We start from the raw sequence: 22,379 nt of genomic DNA on the forward strand, positions 1-22,379 counted from the left end.
TGTGTGTGTGTGTGTGTGTGTATCTCTAGCTGCCTGCTGGACATCCCTGCTTGGATACCTCATGGACACTTCCAGCTTGCTACATCCAAAATTAAGCTCCTGGTTCCCTGATGCAAGCCTCTCCCCTACCACAGCAAAACTACTTCTGCTAAGTCTTCCCCACCTCCATAAATGGCCTCCTCTGCTTTTCCAGTTCCATCAACCAAAAAGCTTAGATTCATCCCTGCCTGATTCCTTTCTCTCTCATGTCCTTCATCCCATCCATCAGGAAATCTTGTTGACTCCACTCAGCAGAGATCCCCAATCCAGCAACTTCTCACCCCTTCCGTTGCTGCCACCCTGGTGCAAGCCACCATCACTCTCTCACCTAGATGTTAGAGGGACTCTTAATGGATAAATCAGATCACACCACTCTCTGTACAAAAGCCTCCAGTGGCGTCCAGTCCTGTGTCGAGCAAACAAAGGCCTCTGTAATCACCCATGAGGCCCTGCACCGCACGTCCCTACTCCCTGTCCGGCCCACTTCCTCCCACACCCGCCTCATGCTCTGCCCCAGGCACACTGGCCACCAGCCAAGTTTCTGCCTCAGGACCTTTGCACTTGGTGTCCTTTCTGTCAGGAATGTGCTTCCTGAACCACAGAACTTGCTCCCTAACTTCCTGTAAATCTCCAACCACTCTGTGCTAAGGAACAAGCCCCCGCTGGTCTCCCTTACTGTACTCTAGTTTCTGCATAACACCTGCCAGTACGGACATCCTCTAGATTTACTTGTTTATTTGCTTATTTGTCCTGATGAAAACATGATTGACCATGAGCGGATACAGAGCAGAGGAGATCTCTGAAATGTGTCCTCTCCACCATAGAATGTAAGCTCCACGAAAGCAGGAATTTTGTTTTTTGATCACTGCTTTGTCCCCTCAAAGGAGATGAGAATCCTTAGCAAGCTTTAACTTCTCTCCAAAAGGCTCCCCAGCTACCATGCTGTTGTTGCTAGTATATTATTTCCAGCTTTCCTTGCGTACACATTTTAAGGGAGACCCTCCAGCATGCCATGTTGTTCTCCAGCTACACTCAGCTGCTCAACTGCCAGCATGGAGAAGGGGCAAGTTGCATTTAACCAGGGTTGGAGCTTGCTAGACAAATTTAATAAAGGGAGAGGGGAACGAGGCAAAGGTGGTACAGGTGGAGCATGAAATCTAAGCTAAGTCCAAGGTGGATGTGATGTGGGTGAAAGACATGGGAGGAAAGGACTTATTTTATTTTATTTTTATTTTTTTAGACGGAGTCTTGCTCTGTTACCCAGACTGCGGCACAATTTAAGCTCACTGTAACCTCCGCCTCCCAGGTTCAAGCGATTCTCCTGCCTCAGCCTCCTTAATAGCTGGGATTACAGGTGCCCAACACTACGCCCAGCTAATTTTTGTATTTTTAGTAAAGACAGGGTTTCTCCATGTTGGCCAGGCTGGTCTTGAACTCCTGATACCAGGTGATCCACCTGCCTGGGCCTCCCAAAGTGCTGGGATTACAGGCATGAGCCACTGCGCCCGGCTGGGAAGGACTTTTAAAATGTACTTTCACCTGGGTGTGGTGGTATGCACTTGTAGTCCCCCAGCTATTTGGAAGGCCAAGGTGGGAGGATCACTTGAGGCCAGGAGTTCAAGACTAGCCTGGACAACATAACAAGACCCCCATTTCTTTTTTTAAAAAAATGTGTTTTTATAGTCAGTGGAGAGAGACAGATGTACATACATATAGATGAAGTTTATGTATATATAGTTGTATAGTTTTATATACACAGTATGTATTACATAACCCCCCCCCTTTTTTTTTTTTTTTTTGTGAGGCGGAGTCTCGCTCTGTTGCCCAGGCTAGAGTGCAGTGGCTCAATCTTGGCTCACTGCAAACTCTGCCTCCTGGGTTCAAGAAATTCTGCCTCAGCCTCCCAAATAGCTGAGATTACAGGCCCCCGCCACCACTCACGGCTAATTTTTATATTCTTAGTAGAGACAGGGTTTCACCATGTTGGCCAGGCTGGTCTTGAACTCCTCATATCAGGTGATCTGCCCGCCTTGGCCTCCCAAAGTGCTGGGATTACAGGCGTGAGCCACCATTGCCACCATGCCCGGCTCGTAACACTTTTTAAAGTCACCCCGGTCTTGTGCATCTTCTGTTGCTGACAGGAAGTCTACTCTCAAGCTGGTCGTTGTTCCTTTGTAGGTTGTCTGGCTTTCCCTCTCATGGCTTTTAGGATTTTATTTTTTATCATTTATTGTCTATAGAGAATATATCAGGGCCTGAGTTTTAGTTTTGATTTCAAATCTTACTCAACACCTGGTAGGCCTTTGCAGTCTGAAGATGAATGTCTTTCCTCATTTCTGGAAAATTCTTCAAAGATTAACTGTACCCCTCTTCTCTCTTTTCTCTCTTTCTGGAAGCCGTGCTGGACATATGGTGGTCTTCATTGTATTATCTGTCTCTTATCCTCTCTTTCTTGCATTCCTTCTCTTTCTCTTTTTGTATTATTTCATTGGAGATTTCCTCCTCTCCTCATCTGCTCATGGCCAATCATGTTTCACCTGTATTCCCCCTCAGATTATGTTGAAGTCAATCCTAGACATCATATCATTTTATCTGTAAATATTTCAGTATTTGTCCCTAAAAAATAAGGATTATTTTTTAAAACATTGACAGTAGTTCCTTAGTATCTAGCCAGTATTCAGATATCCCTGAATGTCTTATAAATGTTTTTATATTATTGTTTTTCCAAATAAGGAACCAAGCAAGGTCAGTACTATGGATTTGATTGAAATATATAGCTCTCTTTTAATTTACAATTCCCTTCATCTTTTTAAACTTCAGTCTATTTATTGAATAACTGATGTTTGGTAGAAACCATGTTTATGGTGCTGTAGTATTTCCCACAGTCTGGGTTTTGCTGATTACATCCCCATTGCATTTAACATGCCCTTCTGTCCTCCAGTATTTTCTGTATACTGGTAGATCTGGGATGGCGCTGTCCATTAAGGCAGCCATTAGCCACATGCAACTGTTGGGCACTTAAAATGTGGCGAGTCAGAATTGAGAGGCACTGTAAGTGTAAGTCCACACCAGATTTCAAAAACCATGTACAGAAAAAAGGAATGTAACTATCTCATTAAAGTTAATTTCACCTTTTTCTTTTTACTTACTCCAAACTTTAAAGTCACTGTGACTTTTATTATGTTTCTACTGGGCTAAAGATTTGATCGGACTCTGGTTCAGTTTTTCCCTCTGGGGTATTATTACTTCTGATACTCCAATAGTAATAAGCATGCCTGGTGCTCCAGATTTGGGTTTCTGTATACCATTTCCCATAAAAGGAACTAGGGCTTCTTGGGAAAATTTCTCATTCTAGGACCCTAGGGCAAGGGCAGTACAAAATGAGTCTGGGACATTTTCTTAGCACAAAATGAAAGAGGACATGTCAAGAAGATATAAGTGCCAACTTGAAGGGCTTCCACTGGCCAAATTTGGAACATTTTGAGCGTTTGAGCCTCACAAAACATAACAGTAGTGGATGACAATGCATTTTGATTTCAAAAAGAATCCATGGGCCGGGTGCAGGGCTCACGCCTGCAATCCCAGCACTTTGGGAGGCCGAGGCGGGCAGATCACCTGAGGTCAGAAGTTCGAGACCAGCCTGGCCAACACGGTGAAACCCCATCTCTACTAAAATACAAAAAATCCGGGCGTGGTGGCATACGCCCGTAATCCCACCTACTTGTGAGACTGAGGCAGGAGAATTGCTTGAGCCTGGGAGGCGGAGGTTGCAGTGAGCCAAGGTCGTACCAGTGCACTCCAGTCTTGCCAACAGAGCAAGACAATGTCTCAAAAAAAATAAAATAAAAAAGAATCCACGGGTCTATAGAAATACTGAAAAGAACAGTTGGGATCAGGGAGAAGGGGAAGCTCTACAGAGGAATGCCAACTAATAACTATAAAGGCCATGAATTAAAAGGCTGGACGGCTAGACTTAGAATGTCACCTTTTTTTTTTTTTTTTTTTTTGAGACGGAGTCTCACTCTGTCGCCCAGGCTGGAGTGCAGTGGCAAGATCTCAGCTCACTGCAAGCTCCGCCTCCCGGGTTTACGCCATTCTCCTGCCTCAGCCTCCTGAGTAGCTGGGACTACAGGCACCCACCACCATGCCCGGCTAGTTTTTTGTTGTTTTGTTTTGTTTTTTTTTGTATTTTTTTTAGTAGAGACGGGGTTTCACCGTGTTAGCCAGGATGGTCTCGATCTCCTGACCTCGTGATCCGCCCGTCTCGGCCTCCCAGAGTGCTGGGATTACAGGCTTGAGCCACCGCGCCCGGCCAGAATGTCACCATTTTATACTCAGTATAATGATTATTGTTCCAGGCAAGGACTATCAATAAATAATGAGGTTAATTGGTAGAATTAACATGCTGCAGATTACTTATCAATGCAAGGGAAAAGGTACCTTTTCGATGGCTGGAATCTGTCAGCCATCGTCATCACCACGTGCTCCAACTTAATATCACCAAGAGTGGGACAAACTTCCACCTCCTGAGGTAATTCCCTGAGAAGGACACACCACCTCTGATGTGGTATTCTTACCAAAACCATTAAACCGGAATCTAATCTTGAGGAAACAGACTAATCCAAACTGAAGGACAGTCTATAAAATAACCAACCCGAACCCTTGAAAAATGGCAGCATTAAAATAAGACAGAAAAGATGGGAATTTGTTTCAGATTAAAAGAGATGGAAGAGACATGAGGACTAAATACTACATGTCATGCACAATTGGATCCTGGACCCCAAAAGGCTATAAAAGAGATTATTGGGACAATTGGGGGAATTTGAATACAGACTAATTATTGGATAAGAATATCATATCATGTTAAGTTTCTTGAGTGTGATCATTGTTTTATGGTTATTTAGGAGAATGCTTTTGTTCTTAGGAGATACCTGGTGAAGCGTTTAGAGGCAGCATGATGCCTGCAACTTACTTGACTCATTTCAAGAAAAATATATGATTGTGTGTATGTAGAGAGAGGGAATTGTGGCAAAATATTAATTGGCACATGTCATAATTGTCTTTTGGTGACAAGCATGAATCATACTTAGATCCTATTAATTAAGGTTTGACAAAATGGTGACATGCTATTAGTCTTCATTTAGTAGCTCTAATCTTTATACCTTATGCAGAATAAATATTTGGTTCTTTCCCTTTATTTACCAGTTTCAGAAAGAATTTTTATTCTTACTTGTGGTCAAGCTGTCCATTTTTTGCCCAGTGGGAACCTCTTCAGGTTGGCACTTGAGTGCTTTTAACATGACCCCAGTAGTATTAGCTAGCTAGCATCCTCACTCTCTGGTACAAGGTGTGCCTGGTTCATCTTGTGTATTTCCTGTCCCAGATCTGCAATCAGCCATTTCTCTCAGGAGCTCTTGTTCCTTTTAGCAGTAAATCAAACAGACCTGTTTTAAAAATCCCTTTCAGGTTGCCGTATCGTGTCTAGTTTCACAGGAAGGAATATGCCTGTTTATTGGCTATTTACTGTCTTTAATGGTGTGGAACTTTTTCATATGATGCATAATTTCTATCTGAGTTCACCTTCCTGGGGAGTTTTACCCGCTAGGTGCCTGCCCTGAACCACCCAAAAGGGTGTTGCCTCTGTGTGGATCCCACAGGCTTCTCATGCCCCAAACCCCTTTTAATTGGGGTCTAGTTAGTAGGGAGAAGGTGATTAAAGGGACAACTTGGTTTCCATCCCATGTACTTTAGTATCATTGATTCTTTTATGAGAATGTATTTCCATATTGATTATAGAATTATGAGACAAGGAACCTACAAGCCACAGGTTGGAGAGTGAAAACGTGGGAATGCCATTGACCTGTCCAAGCAGGAATGATTATTTTGTCTTTGTTTGCTTTTCCAGGATCTGTACCCAGCTCTGAAAGGTGTAAACACAGTTTTCCACTGTGCATCACCCCCAGCATCCAGTAACAACAAGGAACTCTTTTATAGAGTGAATTACTTTGGCACCAAGAATGTCATTGAAACTTGCAAAGAGGCTGGGGTTCAGGTAAGGGGAAAACGAGTGAGTGCTGTCAGGAGCGTGTGATAGCCCTTTCTAAGGGTGTAAGGTCGTAGTTATTGCAGTCTCCCTGGGCCTAGGCTGGGTTGCTTCTTCAAGTGTTGGGAAGATCTTAGAAATTACCTTGGAGTCACTGGGGATCATGAAGGTCTGCTTGCCAAGGCCGATTTGAGATGTAATATTCTAACTGCACACAAATAGAACATCTGAGGACCTCAAGGCTATTAGCCTTCAGTTAAAGAGCTGCAGAACTTAGACACTGCTTATATTTTTATTGTGATAAAATATATATCACATACAATTTACCATCCTAACCATTTTTAAGTGCAGAGTTCAATGGCATTAAGCATACTCACAATGTTGTACAGCCATTACCACCATCCATCTCTAAACCTTTTTGTTCTTCCCTAATAAAAACTCTATACCCATTAAACAGCAACTCCCCAATCTCCCTTCCCCACCCAGCCCCTGGCAACCACCCTTCTACTTTCTGTCTCTGTGGGTTTGACAACTATAGGGACCTCACAGAAGTGGACTCATAGTATTTGTCCTTTTGTGTCTGGCTTATTTCACCGAGCATGATGTCCTCAGGGGTCATCCATGTTGTAGCATGTGTTGGAATGTCCTTCCTTTTTAAGGCAGAATAATATTTCATTGTATGGATGGACCACATTTTGTTTATTCATTCAGCCATCAATGGATATCTGTGTTGTCTTCACCTTTTGGCAATTGTAAACATTAGTGCTGTGATCACAAGCGTACAAATATCTGTTCAAGTCCCTGTTTTCAATTCTTTTGAGCATATACCCAGAAGTAGGGTTGCTAGATCATATACTAGTTCTATGTTTAACCTTTTGAGGAACCACCACATTGTTTTCCAGACCTTACTTATATTTTAAAAGAAAAGCAAACTGTGTTTACCCTTAGCCAATGAAATCTGTTATAACTCAGGCCTGAGGGGATACAAATTTCTACCCATTGAAGCTTGCTGCATTGTTACCAATCCTGGTTCTTAGAATTGTCTTTATAGGACTCCAGCCACTGGCTAAAAGAGTTCCCTGTCAGCTCAGCATCCTGTCCTTCACAGGGACGCATGCCACAGGTACTGCATAAATTAAGAGAAAAGATTGAAGCAAGCCAGGGGGTTCCTCTCCCAGCAACCTCTCCTGGCACTGTTGGCTGGTCCCCAGCATCCCCAGCATCCTCAACCAGCCCAGCAGGGTTGGAGCTCTTCTGGGCTTGAACCCTGGAAAAGATCAGTTATAACTGACCCCTAGCAGTTGACAAGATGCTTTGCCCTGCTGCGGTTATCACCTAATTAGCTCCTCCGTAGGTAACCAGGGGCTAAACGATGTCTCTTTGCCAGTAAATGGGAGAGATGGGGTCAAAGTGGATTCTCCAAGTCCCAGACTCTGCACTCTGTCATGCTGATGTAACTGGAGCCCTGGGAGGGGCCCTGCTGCTCTTTGTTAAATGGAAGGTTCCTGGCATACAAAAAAGATTTGCGCCCCAGGTGTGGCAGCTCACACATGTAATCTCAGCGCTTTGGGAGGCCAAGGCAGGAAGATCACTTGAGCGCAGGAGTTCAAGAGCAGCCTGAGCAACATAGCAATGCCCCACCTCTCCAAAAAATTTTAAAAGCCAGGTGTGGTGGTATGCACCTGTAGCCTCAACTGTTTCGGGACGCTGAGGCAGGAGGATCACTTGAGCCCAGGATTTTCAGGCTGCAGTGAGCTATGATCCCAACACTACACCCCAGCCTAGGCAACAGAGCAAGACCTTGTCTCTTAAAAATAAATAAGTAAAATAAACAGGATTTGAGAATAAAGCAGCACCTGTCCACTCACCACAGTATTGAAGTAACAACATTACTGGTGTGTGTAATGTGTGCCCGTCCTCGATGCCATTGCTCTCCTCTTTTAGCCATGGGTAGCAATTCTGAATTTGGATTTATTTCCATTTGCTCCATGTGAAACCAATATAAGGTATTGGATTGCATGTTATAAGATTTTATAAAATGATATCTTATTGAACAGATCCTCCTGCAACTTGCTTTTTTCTCCAATGTTATGTTTTTCTTTATTCATCTTGGCATATGTAACTGGTTCATTTACTGAAGGGGCAGAGTGGCTTAGTATGTAAGAGTGCAGAAAGCGATTGCTGTGTTGTACTGAAGGAACATTTTCCAACACTGAGATCAAAAGATTATTTAACGTACTTTTTTCTCAAAGGTTTTAAGTGTTGCTTTCCACATTTAAGTCTTTAATCCACCAGGAATTTATGTTTGCATATGGTGTGAGATAGAGATCTAACTTTTTTCCATGTGTATAACCAGTTCAGTGCCATTTATTGCATAATCCGTCTTTCTGCATTGCTGCACACCATCTGCAGCATGTCTTAGGTGTTTGTGTCTTCCATGGGCCTGTTCCCAGGCTCTCCCCTCTGCCCCATTGATCTCCCTGTCTGCCCATGCAGAGAGGCTCTGCCTTTTTAGGATAAGTCTCAGTGTACGGTAGATAAATCACCCCCCCAACCAATTTCTTCAAACTTTACTTGGCTATTCTGAGCCCTTTGTTCTTCTACATATATTTGGCTTAACCAGTTCCTTGCTAAAGCCAGCTGAGACTGCTATTGTAATTGCATTGAACTTGTAGGTAATTTTGGAGAGAATTGACATCTTTCCCATATCGAGTGTTGCTGTCCATAAATATGGGATATTTTTCTGTTTATCTTGCTCTTTAATGTCTTCAATAGAGTTTTATACTTTACTTTGTAAAGATTTTGCATATCTCGTTAAATTTATTTGTATGTACTTCATTTTTTGTTATTTAATAACTTTATATTACATTTCCAATTACTGCTAATATATAAGACTAGTTAATTTTTGTATATTGATTTTTAATTCAGCAACTTTGCCGGACTCTAATATTTTCTACATATTTGCCTGTTTTCTGTGTAGATTTTTCTCTCATCTGCAAGTGATGGAAGTTCAGTTTCTTTTCAAATCATTATAAATTCTTGTTTATCTTACTCTACCACTCTGGCTAGAGCTTCCCATACAATGTTGAATAAGAGTGGGAACGATATGATTCATGCTAATGGTGTCCGCTGTTGGATGAACTGCTCTTAACCAGCAGGCTGGATGCTGGGGACCCTCATAAGAGAGCATCTTCCTTTAGAATAGCATTTCTTAAGAGGTCGTGTGGTGTGTGTATTCCTATGTGTGTTCACATGGCCAGGTCACTATCAGAGTAGCCAGTGATCTTTTTCAAAGAGACATCTTCCTAGAAGTTTGCGGGCTGCCCTTCACTTACAGAGAGTCACTGTCATAGTGAGGTACCACAAATGAAAGTCTGTTCTATCTCTCAGGTGTGATGGGATAGAAAAAAAATGTGTTCTCCCTTGTTTTGGAACCAAGATCTCTTGATTCTTGGTTAGAATGTAATACCATAGTGTGTCTGGAATCCGCATAGCTGCAGAAGATGGTGATCTTTGGATTATTTTAAGAAGGCCTGAAAAGCAAAGGCATTGCAGCAAATAATTTCTGCAGTGCCTCGAATGCGAGGGCAGCGAAGGGATGCCCCTTGATTCTCTTTCATATAGGATCATCGCACTGTTTGAATCATGATAATTTGTGACTTTTATTTTTTCTAACCTTCCTCTGTCAGAAACTCATTTTAACCAGCAGTGCCAGTGTCATCTTTGAGGGCGTCGATATCAAGAATGGAACTGAAGACCTTCCCTATGCCATGAAACCCATTGACTACTACACACAGACTAAGATCTTACAGGAGAAGGTATGTACCTTGGAACTGGTTGAGTGAGCAGACTGAAGGGTTTAGAATCCTAAGAAAAATGTTTATGAACTTATGAAGTTCATATTCTGAGGCCTACGTACCTGACTTGAGATGTAAAATTTGTGGATGAAATTAAATTTAAAAATACTGTGAGAGGCCGGGCATGGTGGCTCAAGCCTATAATCCCAGCACTTTGAGAGGCTGAGGTGGGCGGATCACCTGAGGTCAGGAGTTCGAGACCAGCCTGGCCAACATGGCAAAACCCCATGTCTACTAAAAATACAAAAATTAGCCCAGCATGGTGGCAGGCACCTGTAATCCCAGCCACGTGGGAGGCTGAGGTATGAGAATCGCTTGAACCTGGGAGGCAGAGGTTGCAGTGAGCCGAGATTGTGCCACTGCACTCCAGCCTGGGCGACAGAGAGAGACTCTGTCTCCAAAAAAAAAAAAATACTATGAGAACAGAAAACACTGTGTTCTGAGTGTTTTCCAGGAGTATTTTCCTTGTTTAAAGGTCACAGTTATCCCATCATCACCAGATTACAGATGAGGACTGTGGTGCACAGAGAGACTCAGAACCTTTCTAAAGCTGTGCAGCTAGGAGGTGGCTGACTCCAGGCAGTCTGTCTCCAGAGCCTGCACTCTACCCTCAATGCCATGGGAGCTTCCTCCCTTGCTATGGGAATTTACAGCAGTTGCAAGTGTGCAGACAGGAATCAGGCTGGAGGCACCTTCCTAGTGGCACTCTCGCCCCCTCCCTGACTTAGAAAAACAAACAACGGAAGGATCTTGCTTTATTTTAAGGAAAAGTACTTTTCCACTTGGCAAAACAGCTTCATCAAAGGGCACCTGATTTTAGTGTGGTTGGATTCAGCCGCAGTCGCTACCAAGCCTTCAGGCTGCCGGGGCGGTGGGGCTCCTGACAACTGCTAGCTACAGATGGGGATTGTTACCCTGAGGCCATCCTAAGCTGCAGGCCAGGAGTGCTCCTGAGCCTGGGATAGCTCACCTTAGCTGGGTAGCTGTGAGTATACCCCTCCCAGGTGTGTGTGCAGTGTATCACATCCACTGAGGATTTCTTTCAAAGCCAGTACATACTGAACTGGAGCTGAACACTGACCTGGCTACCTGAGAGCCAGCTGCTTCCCGGCTGTTTGCTGTATATATATATATATTTTTTTTTTTTTTGAGATGGAGTCTCACTCTGTCGCCCAGGCTGGAGTGCAGTGGCATGATCTTGGCTCACTGCAACCTCCACCTCCCAGGTTCAAGCAATTCTTCTGCCTCAGCCTCCTGAGTAGCCGGGATTACAGGCATGTGCCACCACGCTCAGCTAATTTTTGTATTTTTAGTAGAAACGGGGTTTCACCATGTTGGTCAAATGGTCTCGAACTCCTGACCTCATGATCTGCCCACCTTGGCCTCTCAAAGTGCTGGGATTACAGGCATGAGCCACTGTGCCCAACCTGTTTGCTGTTGCTTCAGCTCAGAAAGTCCTGGCAGAACTGGTCCACAGGGAGACACAAGGGCCACCCAGACCAGGGGTGGAGGCTTGACCTTTGGCAAGCCACAGTCCTGGCTCCAGACTATGCTATCTCGCTCCTTGGAGCACCCATGTGCTCGAACTTGGCCCGAGGAGTACTAAAGCCTCTCTGCGCCTTGCAGGCAGTTCAGTCACCATGGAGACCCTGTGCATTCTCAACCCAACATGCCGGATACTGACTGCCACCAGAGCTGAGCCCACCTAGGCTCAAGAGCTTCAAATGATGGCCTTGGCCCAGACCATCAGTGTCTCGCTTATATCAACTTTGGGGTTCTCAACTGGAAATAAGCAAAGCCTTCAGATGACTCTAGCAGTAACTCACCTGGAGCCTCCTTTCAGCCAAGGTTGACACCCACTGTTGGCTTTATAGCCTTCCTGCTGATCATAAATCAAATGTGATGGGGAGCTAGGACTCCTCCACCTCTCCTCCCTTTAGTAGTAGAGATGAGCCTTGGTGGAGGCCATTTGAGGGCTTATTTAGTCGTTTCCTCCATCACTGTGGAGACCAGAGGCCTGGCGGGAAGAGGAGGGCCAGCTCTGGGAATCTGTTGAAACGAGGCAGCTTTTCCATTGTTGAGTAGCTTAAGATCACTGGGGCCAAAACATAGACCAGCACTTTGCTACCATAGAGTAGAAATTTGAGGTGACATGACAGCAGGAACCATACTTACCAAGCATACAGACATGCACTGAAACAACTGACGTAGGCCATCTTATGTAATTCGCATGCAGCCCCATCAGGGTAGGTACCTTTATGATCACCACTTTTACCCGCAATAAAACAAATCCTTCGGGAAGTTTTGTTACTTTTGAGGCAAAACCCATTTCTCTGTACTTCAGGCTCTTGAGTTCTAGTTTGTCCATGAAGTCACACAGAAGACACCCTTTCCTCACAGTGGCAACAGGAGCACTGGCTCTGGACCAGGCACTGCTCTGAGGACTTTACATGTTTCGGCCTCCTTTGCCCCCCAGCTGCTGGCCTGTTTCTCTCCAGGCATGGTCTTCAGACCCTTCACCTTCTCTGACCTTCTTCTGGGCCCACTTGGGTTTCTCAGAGCCCTCCCCTCGGAGGTAGTACTCAGAATTGCCCGGAACAGACCTGGCCTGGTGGAAACGTGGGCGGCACGTGCAGTTCAAGGCACTGGAGGCTCATGGCTAACTTGTTCACCAGAACCTTCAGATCTTTTCCACAAACTGCTGCCAAGGCATGTCTTCTGGCAGTGTTGATGGATTTTAGCCTTTGAACCCAAACCGGGGCCTTCTGATTTGATCTTACCGGTTTTTGCCTGGCTGTCTGTCCTGCATTTTCAGATTTTGGTGTGAGGGTGGGTGGGGTGGAGAGGTAGCCCAGAATTATACCAGCCACTGATGTAGGGTGTCAGCTCAAGGCAGACCACTGCTCGGTGGCCATATGCCAGCAGAGTGTGTCATCTGTCTGTCCCCCACGAGTGGTGCTTCTCACCTGGTGAGGCACTCTCTTGGCTTGGGCCTAGGAATTTGCAATGAATGTGCTCCTTCTCCCACTCTCCTTCAGGCAGTCCTGGGCGCCAACGATCCTGAGAAGAATTTCTTAACCACAGCCATCCGCCCTCATGGCATTTTCGGCCCAAGGGACCCACAGTTGGTACCCACCCTAATCGAGACAGCCAGAAACGGCAAGATGAAGTTCGTGATTGGGTGAGTCAGCCCACAGCGGCTCTTCCCTAGTCCTTCCTGGTCCGTGCTCGCGTTCAGAGAGCACTTGGTAGGAGCCAGGTGGCATTGTAGCTCTTTTCTTATGTGACTGTCTTGGTCCATGCAGGCTGCTGTAACAAAATACCTAATACTGGGTAACAAACAACAGACAGGTTGGAGGCTGGGAAGTCCAAGATCAAGGCGTTCCCAGATTGGGTGTCCTGTGAGGCCCTGTTCCTCATGAGTGGCACCTTTTCACCATGTCATCACATGGTGGGAGGGGAAACAGGCTCCCTTGGGCCTCTTTTATGAGAACACTAATCCCATTCCTGAGGGCAGAGCCCCCGTGACCTAATCACCCCCTAAAGGTCCCTCTTCACAGTACCATTGCATTGGAGATGAAGTTTCAACATATGAATGAATGTTGCGGGGATACAAAGATTCAGGCCATAGCAGTGACCTTGTCTTCTGTCCTCTGTATTCATTTCTTGTAGTTGCCATGACAACTTGCCACACAGTGAGTGCTTAAAACAACAAATGGATTCTGTCACAGTTTGGGAGGCCAGAAGTCCACAGTTAAGATGTTGGCAGGGCTAGTGCCTTCTGGAGGTTCACAGGGAGCATCTGTTCCAGGCCTCCGCCCTAGCTTCTGCTGGCTTCTGGCCATCCTTAGAATTCTGTACTGGGAGAGGCATCACTCCTGCCTCTGCCTCTCTTTCACGTGGCTGTCTTCCTTGCTTTCTGTGTCCAAATTTCCTTCTTATAAGGACATCATTCCCTGGATTTAAAGCCCACCCCACTCCAGTATGAGCTCAGCTTAACTAATTGCATCTGCCGAGCCCTTATTTCCAAATAAGGTCACATTCACAAGGTCCAAGTGGACAGAAGCTTTGAGAGGATACTGTTCAATCCAATGGACCCTCTCAGGTAGGCTGGGAAGGTATTTGTGACCCTGTCTGGAAATTGAAGAAACCGAGGCTCAGAGGGGAAACAATGGGCCCAGGGTCAAGGGCCAGGGCTTGACTCTCCTTGCATCTCGGAAGGCAGGTGGGGGGGCATTACATTTCTCCTCGGGGAAAGCGTAGGTGGAGGGGCCTCCACAGGGGACAACAGTGTGGCTCTCTCCCAAGTAGGCCTTCTCTTCCTTCATTTCCTCCTTCTCTCCTCTCTTTCCTCCTTTTTCCCTCTGCCTTGCCTTCCTGTTTCTCACTCAGCCTCACTGCTACCCTGACTTGTCACCTTGAAGGATTACAAGGAGACTGGTCAGTAAGTGGGAGACCAGAGCAAGGCGTTGGCCCCATGTCTCCTGGGAAGGGGCTGAAAAACTGCGACCCAAATCGGGACAGGAGAGACAGCACCAGTGTTGGCCATGCTGGAATGGGTGGGCAGGTCCCCCAGCTTTCAGATTCCACTAACCCTGAAGACCCAGGAGTCCTGGCCCAGTGTACATCTTTAACCAGTACAGGCATCCATGAGTGCCTGGACTGGCCTTGCCAAGTGAGGTGGCAGCCATTCTGCAGGTCACAGTCTCTCAAATGCTGAGACTTGGGAGCAGCCCTGGCCTTTGTGCAGGGGCTCCCAGTACGTATTCCATCATCCCTTGTGCACCTGCAGAAATGGGAAGAACTTGGTGGACTTCACCTTTGTGGAGAACGTGGTCCATGGACACATCCTGGCTGCAGAGCAACTCTCCCGAGACTTGACACTGGGTGGGAAGGTAAGGCCTGCTGCACCCGTCTCTGCACGGGTGCCTTTCTGTGGGTTTCTTCTCCTTGCCACTGGATCTGCTGGCAAGTTGCTCTTGTGATCCTGTATTGTGGAGGATCTGTATTAGGACCCCCTGTGCCAAGGTCAAGCCCCTCTGATAGAGCATGTGGTGTCACTGCAGCATCACATCACCTGGGCAGCCAAAATTGGGGAGCTGATGAGCTGGGATTGTACAGACATTCAGGACACAGTCCTCTGTGGCCCCCTGACCTGGCTGCCCACCTGTTGGCATGGCTCCTCGTGGCAGGAGCCCATGTAGATTGGGCAGGGTGCTTGCTCCTCACCCTTTCTCCCACTCATTCCTCAGGTCTCTCCCTCCCTTGCTCTTTGGTCCTCTTTTATTCTCCTGAACCTCTACCATTTTCCCACTGATAACTTTCAAAGAAGTTGGGAGTAGGGTGGGTGTGGCTTTTTTTTTTTTTTTTTTTTTTTTTACAATCTCATTCTATCACCCAGGTTGGAGTGCAGTGGCGCGATCTCAGCTCACTGCAACCTTCGCCTTACTGATTCAAGCGATTCTCGTGCCTGAGCCTCCTGAGTAGCTGGGACTACAGGCCTGTGCCACCATGCTCAGCTAACTTTTTGTACTTTTAGTGGAGATGGGGTTTCACCATGTTGGCCAGGCTGGTCTCAAACTCCTGACCTCAGCTGATCTGCCCGCCTCTGCCTCCCAAAGTGCTGGGATTACAGGCGTGAGCCACCATGCCTGGCCCGGGTGTGGCTTTTGATTCAAAACAAGCACAACTCCGTCAAGAAATGTAATATGAGCAATTCATTGCATCCAAAGATATGTAGATGAGTTTTATGATGATTAACACTTATCGAATTAACAAATGTGCCTTTCCAAGTGCAATCTATGCTTCACTTAAAATCCTGGCTCATAGATAAAACTTTCATCATCTGCCCTTTCTACGCCTTAGCAGTTGTGCAATTGAGGGCAGGCCACATGGAACGCTGCAGCAGTTAGGCAGTGAGGATGCAATCTGCATGGGCTTAATAGATGCCTCAACTTTGGGCAGGTGGGGGTGGTGTTTCTAACTTCTTGTTCTTGTTCTCCCACCAGGCATTTCACATCACCAATGATGAGCCCATCCCTTTCTGGACATTCCTGTCTCGCATCCTGACAGGCCTCAATTATGAGGCCCCCAAGTATCACATCCCGTACTGGGTGGCCTACTACCTGGCCCTCCTGCTGTCCCTGCTGGTGATGGTGGTCAGTCCTGTCATCCAACTGCAGCCCACCTTCACACCCATGCGGGTCGCACTGGCTGGCACATTCCACTACTACAGCTGCGAGAGGGCCAAAAAGGCCATGGGCTACCAGCCACTAGTGACCATGGATGATGCTGTGGAGAGGACCGTGCAGAGCTTTCGCCACCTGCGGAGGGTCAAGTGAGGGACACTGGAGGCTGGGCTCTCTCGACACATTCCCCAGCCAGTCACTCCTTCCCCTGTGGAGTGAAGAAATAACATCCTTCGAATGAGTTTGCTCTGAGCCTGTGACTCCTCCTGCTAGGCAGAGAGCGCACCCTACTACTTCCATGACAACGAAGGCAGTAAAAGCAGATATTTCTTCCTTCATGGAATTGGATTTGGATTTCTTGAAGCAGGCAGCTTCATATTATACTGATTTGTTCTCTGTCTTTTTGTGTCTCTCTACATACCCCCTCCCTTGCCCCCTCTTCTGGGTTATACATTTCATTCCAGTGTCCTTATACATAATCAAGGAAGCTGTAGGAAGCTACAACGCATTTGTCAGTTGTGATGGAGAACCATTTCCATGCAGACCAATACTAGAGTGAAGCCTCTAGACTTTGTGCAAGATACTGCATCTTCAAAATATCCTGGAAGAAAAGCAGAAGTTGTTAACACACAGGTGAGACTTTACATATACATTTCATACCAACAGTAAGCTTAGAGCAAAAGCTGAAAGCTGAAATGACTAATTCAGTCTCTGTTGCTTGTTCAACTCCTTACATGCTTCCACATTCTCTTTCAGGTACATTGCTGTGCCTGCCTGCATTGTTTTTTGTTGTTGTCGTTGTAGAGACAGTCTGAGTGTGTCTCTGTTGCCCAGCCCAGAGTGCACTGGCTAATCACAGGCCCAGTCATAGAGCACTGCAGCCTTGAACTCCTGGGCTCAAGCAGTCCTCCCACCTCAGCCTCCTGAGAGCAGATGTGCGCCACCACACCAGGCTTGCACTGTTTTCACAAAACATTTATCAACAGAGTTCTGTTGTTTTTAGAGGCAAGGCAGTGATCCAGCCCAGTGGCACGCTGTTTGATCTGTTCAGCTCCTCTCCTAATGTGGGACACTGGGCTGGGTGATAGTAAGCCAGGGAAAAGGGGCTGCTTGCCTGCAGCTCACCCTCAGAGCCCTTCAGGCCTGTTTCCAAAGGGCGTAGCACAGAGGATAATTCCTCTGAATGAGGAGACACTGTGCTGCCCTCTGCTGATGGGACAGGGGGATAGAAACATAAATAAGACAGCCTTTGCCCCTGAGGCACTTAGAATCATGGACTTAAGATATGTTCACAAGCCGCTATAATGCCAGGCAGGACATGATACACACACTTAAGACGCGGTGGTACACATTCAGCTTCTGTTGGGGAGATGATGCCTTGAGTCGGACCCTGAAGAATGGATAAGCAATCAAACTTACTGTTGGAGCTGGCATTTCAGGCTAAAGATGTCAGAGTGTCACAGTCAGTGGCATGTCATAGTTTAATTAGCAGCACGTTGTGTTTCTTAGTGGTCCATGGGATATAATGGTGTCTTAGATTCAGTGAAGGACAGACATGCCAGCCTGGTTTGGGGTGGGAAGCCAGCCAGACTGATGGTGCAAAGCTGAAGGGGATGTACTTTTATCTCCTAGGCAGTGGGGGTCAAGAATCCAGGAAACCATCATGGCTCTTACGTGGAGCCTTCAGACAAGAGGCAACAAAGGCCCACGCAATGATGGAGTTGGGCAGGGGCAGTAGCGTCGGGGGTAGAAATGAAGCCTTACAAGAAATGGCCTGGAAGGAGTCTGAGCTCAGCACCTGATTTCCTGTGGGGAGTGAGAGGGAGGGAGGAGGCCACTCAGGCTGGAATGAAGCTGCAGAGCAGCTCTAAGCTGGTAGGAGGATGGTGTCGGGCCCGGAGTGGGTGAGGCCAGCAGACCTTGCTGATGAGCACCAAGGGCCAAACTGCCCTCGGCTTCGACCTAACCACTTGCTCAGGAAAATGCTAGCTGCCATCTAGACCAAAGATGTCCCTCATGGAACCTCTTCTCTGCCCTCTCTGTTCACTCATTCAGACCACACATATTCGTTGGGCCCTGCCCTGCCCTGCCCTGCCCTGCAGTGGTGAATAAGACACGCAGCCCACAGACCAATATATTATTCAAAACTGCTACAGGTTCCAAAAAAGAAAAGTGCAGGGTGCTATGAGAGGGACATAGGGCTGCAAGCAAGCCTAGCCGAGGTGGCGATCACGGCAGAACAGTTGCAGAAGCAGTGTCTGCTCAGATCCGAACGATGAGGCTGTGCACAGAGACCCTGAGCCCCCCGCTGGCCAAGCTAGCGCCCTCCCCACCGCTCCTTGTATTTCCCTGCATTCCTGACCCAGACCTATCTCGACCCACCCGTTTGGAGAAAGTCTAACCACCAGGAAACCACAATCTCAGTACCCCCTGAGAGCTTGTTGAAAACCATCGGGCCCCACCCCGGACCTACTGAACTGAGACCCTGGGCTTGGGCCAGCACTCTCTTCGTAAGCCCTGCGGATGGTTTCTGACCAGTGAAGGAGCCTTCCTACAGGTCACTGAGTCCAGCTAGAACCTCCCCTTGGCCGCAGCAAGACTGAACTTGCCCTACTCACAGGCCCAGGGCCTGGGGGCCCCCCCCCCCCCATTTCTTTCCTGAAAGCTGATGGCTTTGCAGCACACTGCCCTAAGATGGCATCCTGGAGTGTGGACCCAGGCCTGTGCCTGTCCCTCATGTCACATCCCATCTGGAGAATTGGGGCCAAGGGAAGGCAATTCTCTCCCAGACTGGAGACAGCTAAAAGCCCTATTGCCAAGTGCTGCGTGTCCTTTGGGATGATCTCATTCAGTCCCTCTTCCTTCCCTTCCCTATCAACACTGACCTAGTTCAGCACCTGACCCCATCTGCTCCTAGGTCAGGTGTCCTGGGACAACCGACCTGATCTGTCTGCTTACTCTCGCCCCTCCTCCCATCCAGCTGCTATGTGTACACCCAGGGTGTCCTGTCTCTCCTCTGCTAAAAACACTAAGGCGGGGCCCGATTTTCTCCCAGCCCACGTTTCCAGCTCCTTCCACTGGGCTTCACACCTGCTGTGTTGTAGCCAAATGGAATCATGGTTTCCTGTTCACACCCTGTCATGCATCCCCTGCTCAGGCTGTCATGACTGCATGCTGTGTCCTCCCCCCACTGTGTCCCAGGTCCAGAATGGCCCACTCCCTTCCCCTAAAAAGCCGAACCTAATCCTCCCAATTGGAAACCACCTATTTTCTCTGGATTCCCAGCCCTGGGGCTCCTGACCTGTGCCTAATTTTGTGTTTCCTATTTGTGCTTTTTCCCGCCCCCACCAGGCCAGGAGTTCTTAAGGACAGAGGCAACCACTGTCCCCACAGCATAGTGGGTGCTCAGGAAACCTCCCTGTCTTGTAATCCTGGAGTCACAGTGCAACAAAAGAAAATGGTCCCAGGAATGGGGAAAGGCACAGCCCATGAGACTGGGTTGAAGCAGAGAGAGGTTGCCAACCTGACATTCGGATGGGGACTTGGGAAGTCTGTGAACTCCATAAATTCAATGCAGCCTTTGGATTGTGTGTGTGTGTGTGTAGGTGTGTGTGTGTTGGCATGAGAGGGCACATGGCTTTCATCAGCTTCTGAAAGAGGACCGTGGCCTAATAAAAACTAGTGAGTGGAGGGGGACCAGTAGCTGTCGGGGAAGGGGCCAGGAGAGACATGCCAAGGGCAGAGTGGGGCTCCCAGGCCTCATCATCACGCCGTCTGTGTGTGTGACTGACTGTTCCATCATGGGGTCCGTGGCTTCAAAACAGGGAAGCACTGGAATCCACGAGGAGGAGGGCTCGCCAGACAGGACGGCAATGGTTGAGGCCTCTGGCCCCAGCCCTCTGGGCTGTGGTGCCCATTGCCCCTGGAAGATTCTTAGCTTTCTGGATGAGACAGCCCTTGCTGGTAGAAAGCTCTACCTTCTGCTGAACTGAAACACTATTGGATGTGACTTCACTTGTCCTCCCTCATCTCCTCCCTCACCAAACCCCAGCAAATGCAGCTTACACAGGTGCTGTTCCCTCCAGTATCCCGCAGCTCCTCAGCGGCACCATCCTCTGCTTGGCTCACCTGCCTCAGGGCACCTGCTCCTGCCGGGCCAGCCACTCTTCTTCAAACTCCATCTCCAACATCATTTATTCTTTGCAGTTGTCCCCCACAGGTCTTTCTGGCTTCATACAATGGCTGGCCTACATCTCCATCAAAGCACTTCCTCTGTCACAGGGCAACCATCTGCTTAGCTGCCCAGATAGAACTCTACAAACTGTTTTGCTCCTCAAGGACTTTTGATTCGTTACCTGTTCCAGGGAAGTAAGGGTGCCCAGTTCGTGTGCCAAGACTCCAAGGGCATTGACAGGAGAAAGCCACCAACTCATTGGCCAGCTGGGGGAGCCCCAGAGAAAAGAGGCCATGGCCAAGGGCACTCAAGGGCAGTTAGCAGAGCCAGGGCTGGACCACTAGCTCCTGATACCCTAGGCCAGCACACCCCAGGTCACCCATTCAGATCCAGGGAGCCTAATGCCACATAGGTGCCCATGCGGGAAGGAGGCAGTCAGGATATGGGCTCCAACCTGAGGTTCTCTTAACATGAAGGGCTGAAAAAGCACAAATGGATCATTAGGAAGTGTAAGAAAGAAGATATGTTGGCAGACACTAGAACCTTCCATTCCAGTATGTACCTATTTTCACCAGCACTGCCTAGTCATTGATCGTGGAAGGCTCCAAAGGATGGTGGACCCAAAGTCAAGACTCTTTGCCAGCTCTGCCTCTTACCGGCCCTAGGAGGTTTGTTCATATTAACTCATTCGACCCAGAGAATTTCCCAGAGAACTTTCTAGAGTGACTGGGGTAGGGGAGAAAAGGAGGGAAGAGGATGGAGGCCTCTCACCTTCTTTTGTCCTGTATCACAGCCTGGCTCCCAGCAACACTTTTGGGATGCCTCTTGGAGCAGGTACTGGGAGACATGCACACCACTGGCGTTGTTCTCCATGGTGGGCAGGGGGAACATCAATTCAAAAACTTTTAACTGGGCATCTGCTGTTTCCAAAGGGATGCAGAAGTGACCAAGATAGAGCCCTTGCCCTCAAAGAGCTCACAGTCCCATAGAAGAAATGAAATGCAGACATTAATAACCCAAGCGCTCCTTCCTTTAAGAGCGGAGGTCAGCAAACTATGAACTCAGGCTCCAATCTCACTTGCCACCTGCTTTTGTAAATACAGTTTCGCTGTCACACAATCACATCCATTTATTTATGTATTGTCTAAGACTGCCTTTTCACTACAATAGCAGAGTTGAGTAGTTATGACAGAGGCCATTTGACCTACAAAGCCAGTCAAAATATTGACTATCTTGCCCTTCATAGAAAAGGTTTTGTGATGGAAGAATGAGGTCAGAGAAAAAAAGAAGAAAAGGAAAGGTTTGTCAACCCCTGCTTAAGAGTGACTGAGAGGCCATGAGCACATGATGCTCAGCATCACTAATAATTAAGGACGTGCAAGTCAGTACCACAGTGCAACATCACCTCACCCCGTTAGGATGGCTACTATCAAAACAAAAAAACAGGCCGGGCACAGTGGCTCATGCCTATAATCCCAGCACTTTGGGAGGCTGAGATGGGCAGATCACTTGAGATCAGAAGTTCGAGACCAGCCTGGCCAACATGGTGAAACCCTGTCTCTACTAAAACTACAAAAAAATTAGCCGGGCATGGTGACAGGTGCTTGTAATCCCAGCTACTCGGGAGGCTGAGGCAGGAGAATTGCTTGAACCTGGGAGGCAGAGGTTGCAGTCAGCCAAGATCACACCACTGCATTACAGCCTGGGTGATAGAGCTTGGACTTGATCAATCCCTGGAGGGTGACAGGGTGATATTTGTGTTTGGATGGTGGGGAGAGGGCAGGGAGAGGGACCAGAGGTGGGGCACCAGTGGGGAACTACCTCTAGTCCAGGGGAGAGACGATAAGAGTGTGTCTGTCCTGAGGAACTGGCAGTGGGGCTATGGTGCAGACATAATGGAGAGATGCTTCTGTGCAAGAATGAACCATCCATGGTGACTGATTGGATGTGGGGCTAAGGGAGGGGAGGGGAAAAAGAGAATTAGGAGACTGAAGCTTAGAAGAATTGGTGGCCAACCATGCCTTCTGCTGAGCTAGGGACCCAGGAGAGGGCGAGATCTGGGCAGCAGCAAGGAAGAA

The 22,379-nt window shown here is 47.6% G+C and overlaps 1 protein-coding gene across 2 annotated transcripts in view; it reads left to right on the plus strand.

Annotated features, from left to right (window-relative positions):
* NSDHL (NAD(P) dependent steroid dehydrogenase-like) overlaps positions 1 to 16,527 on the plus strand; it is a 41,784-nt gene extending 25,257 nt beyond the window's left edge. For both annotated transcript variants that reach the window (XM_011974846.1, XM_011974845.1), the window contains 5 exons: positions 5,945 to 6,091; positions 9,772 to 9,900; positions 12,978 to 13,120; positions 14,732 to 14,834; positions 15,948 to 16,527. In XM_011974846.1, the coding sequence (XP_011830236.1) occupies positions 5,945 to 6,091; positions 9,772 to 9,900; positions 12,978 to 13,120; positions 14,732 to 14,834; positions 15,948 to 16,280 (855 nt within the window). In that variant the 3' untranslated portion in view covers positions 16,281 to 16,527. The remainder of the gene's footprint in view (positions 1 to 5,944; positions 6,092 to 9,771; positions 9,901 to 12,977; positions 13,121 to 14,731; positions 14,835 to 15,947) is intronic.
* The last annotated feature ends 5,852 nt before the right edge of the window (positions 16,528 to 22,379 follow it).

The sequence above is a fragment of the Mandrillus leucophaeus genome, unplaced genomic scaffold (assembly GCF_000951045.1).
Source record: "Mandrillus leucophaeus isolate KB7577 unplaced genomic scaffold, Mleu.le_1.0 Scaffold1495, whole genome shotgun sequence".
Taxonomy (NCBI): Eukaryota; Metazoa; Chordata; class Mammalia; order Primates; family Cercopithecidae; genus Mandrillus; species Mandrillus leucophaeus.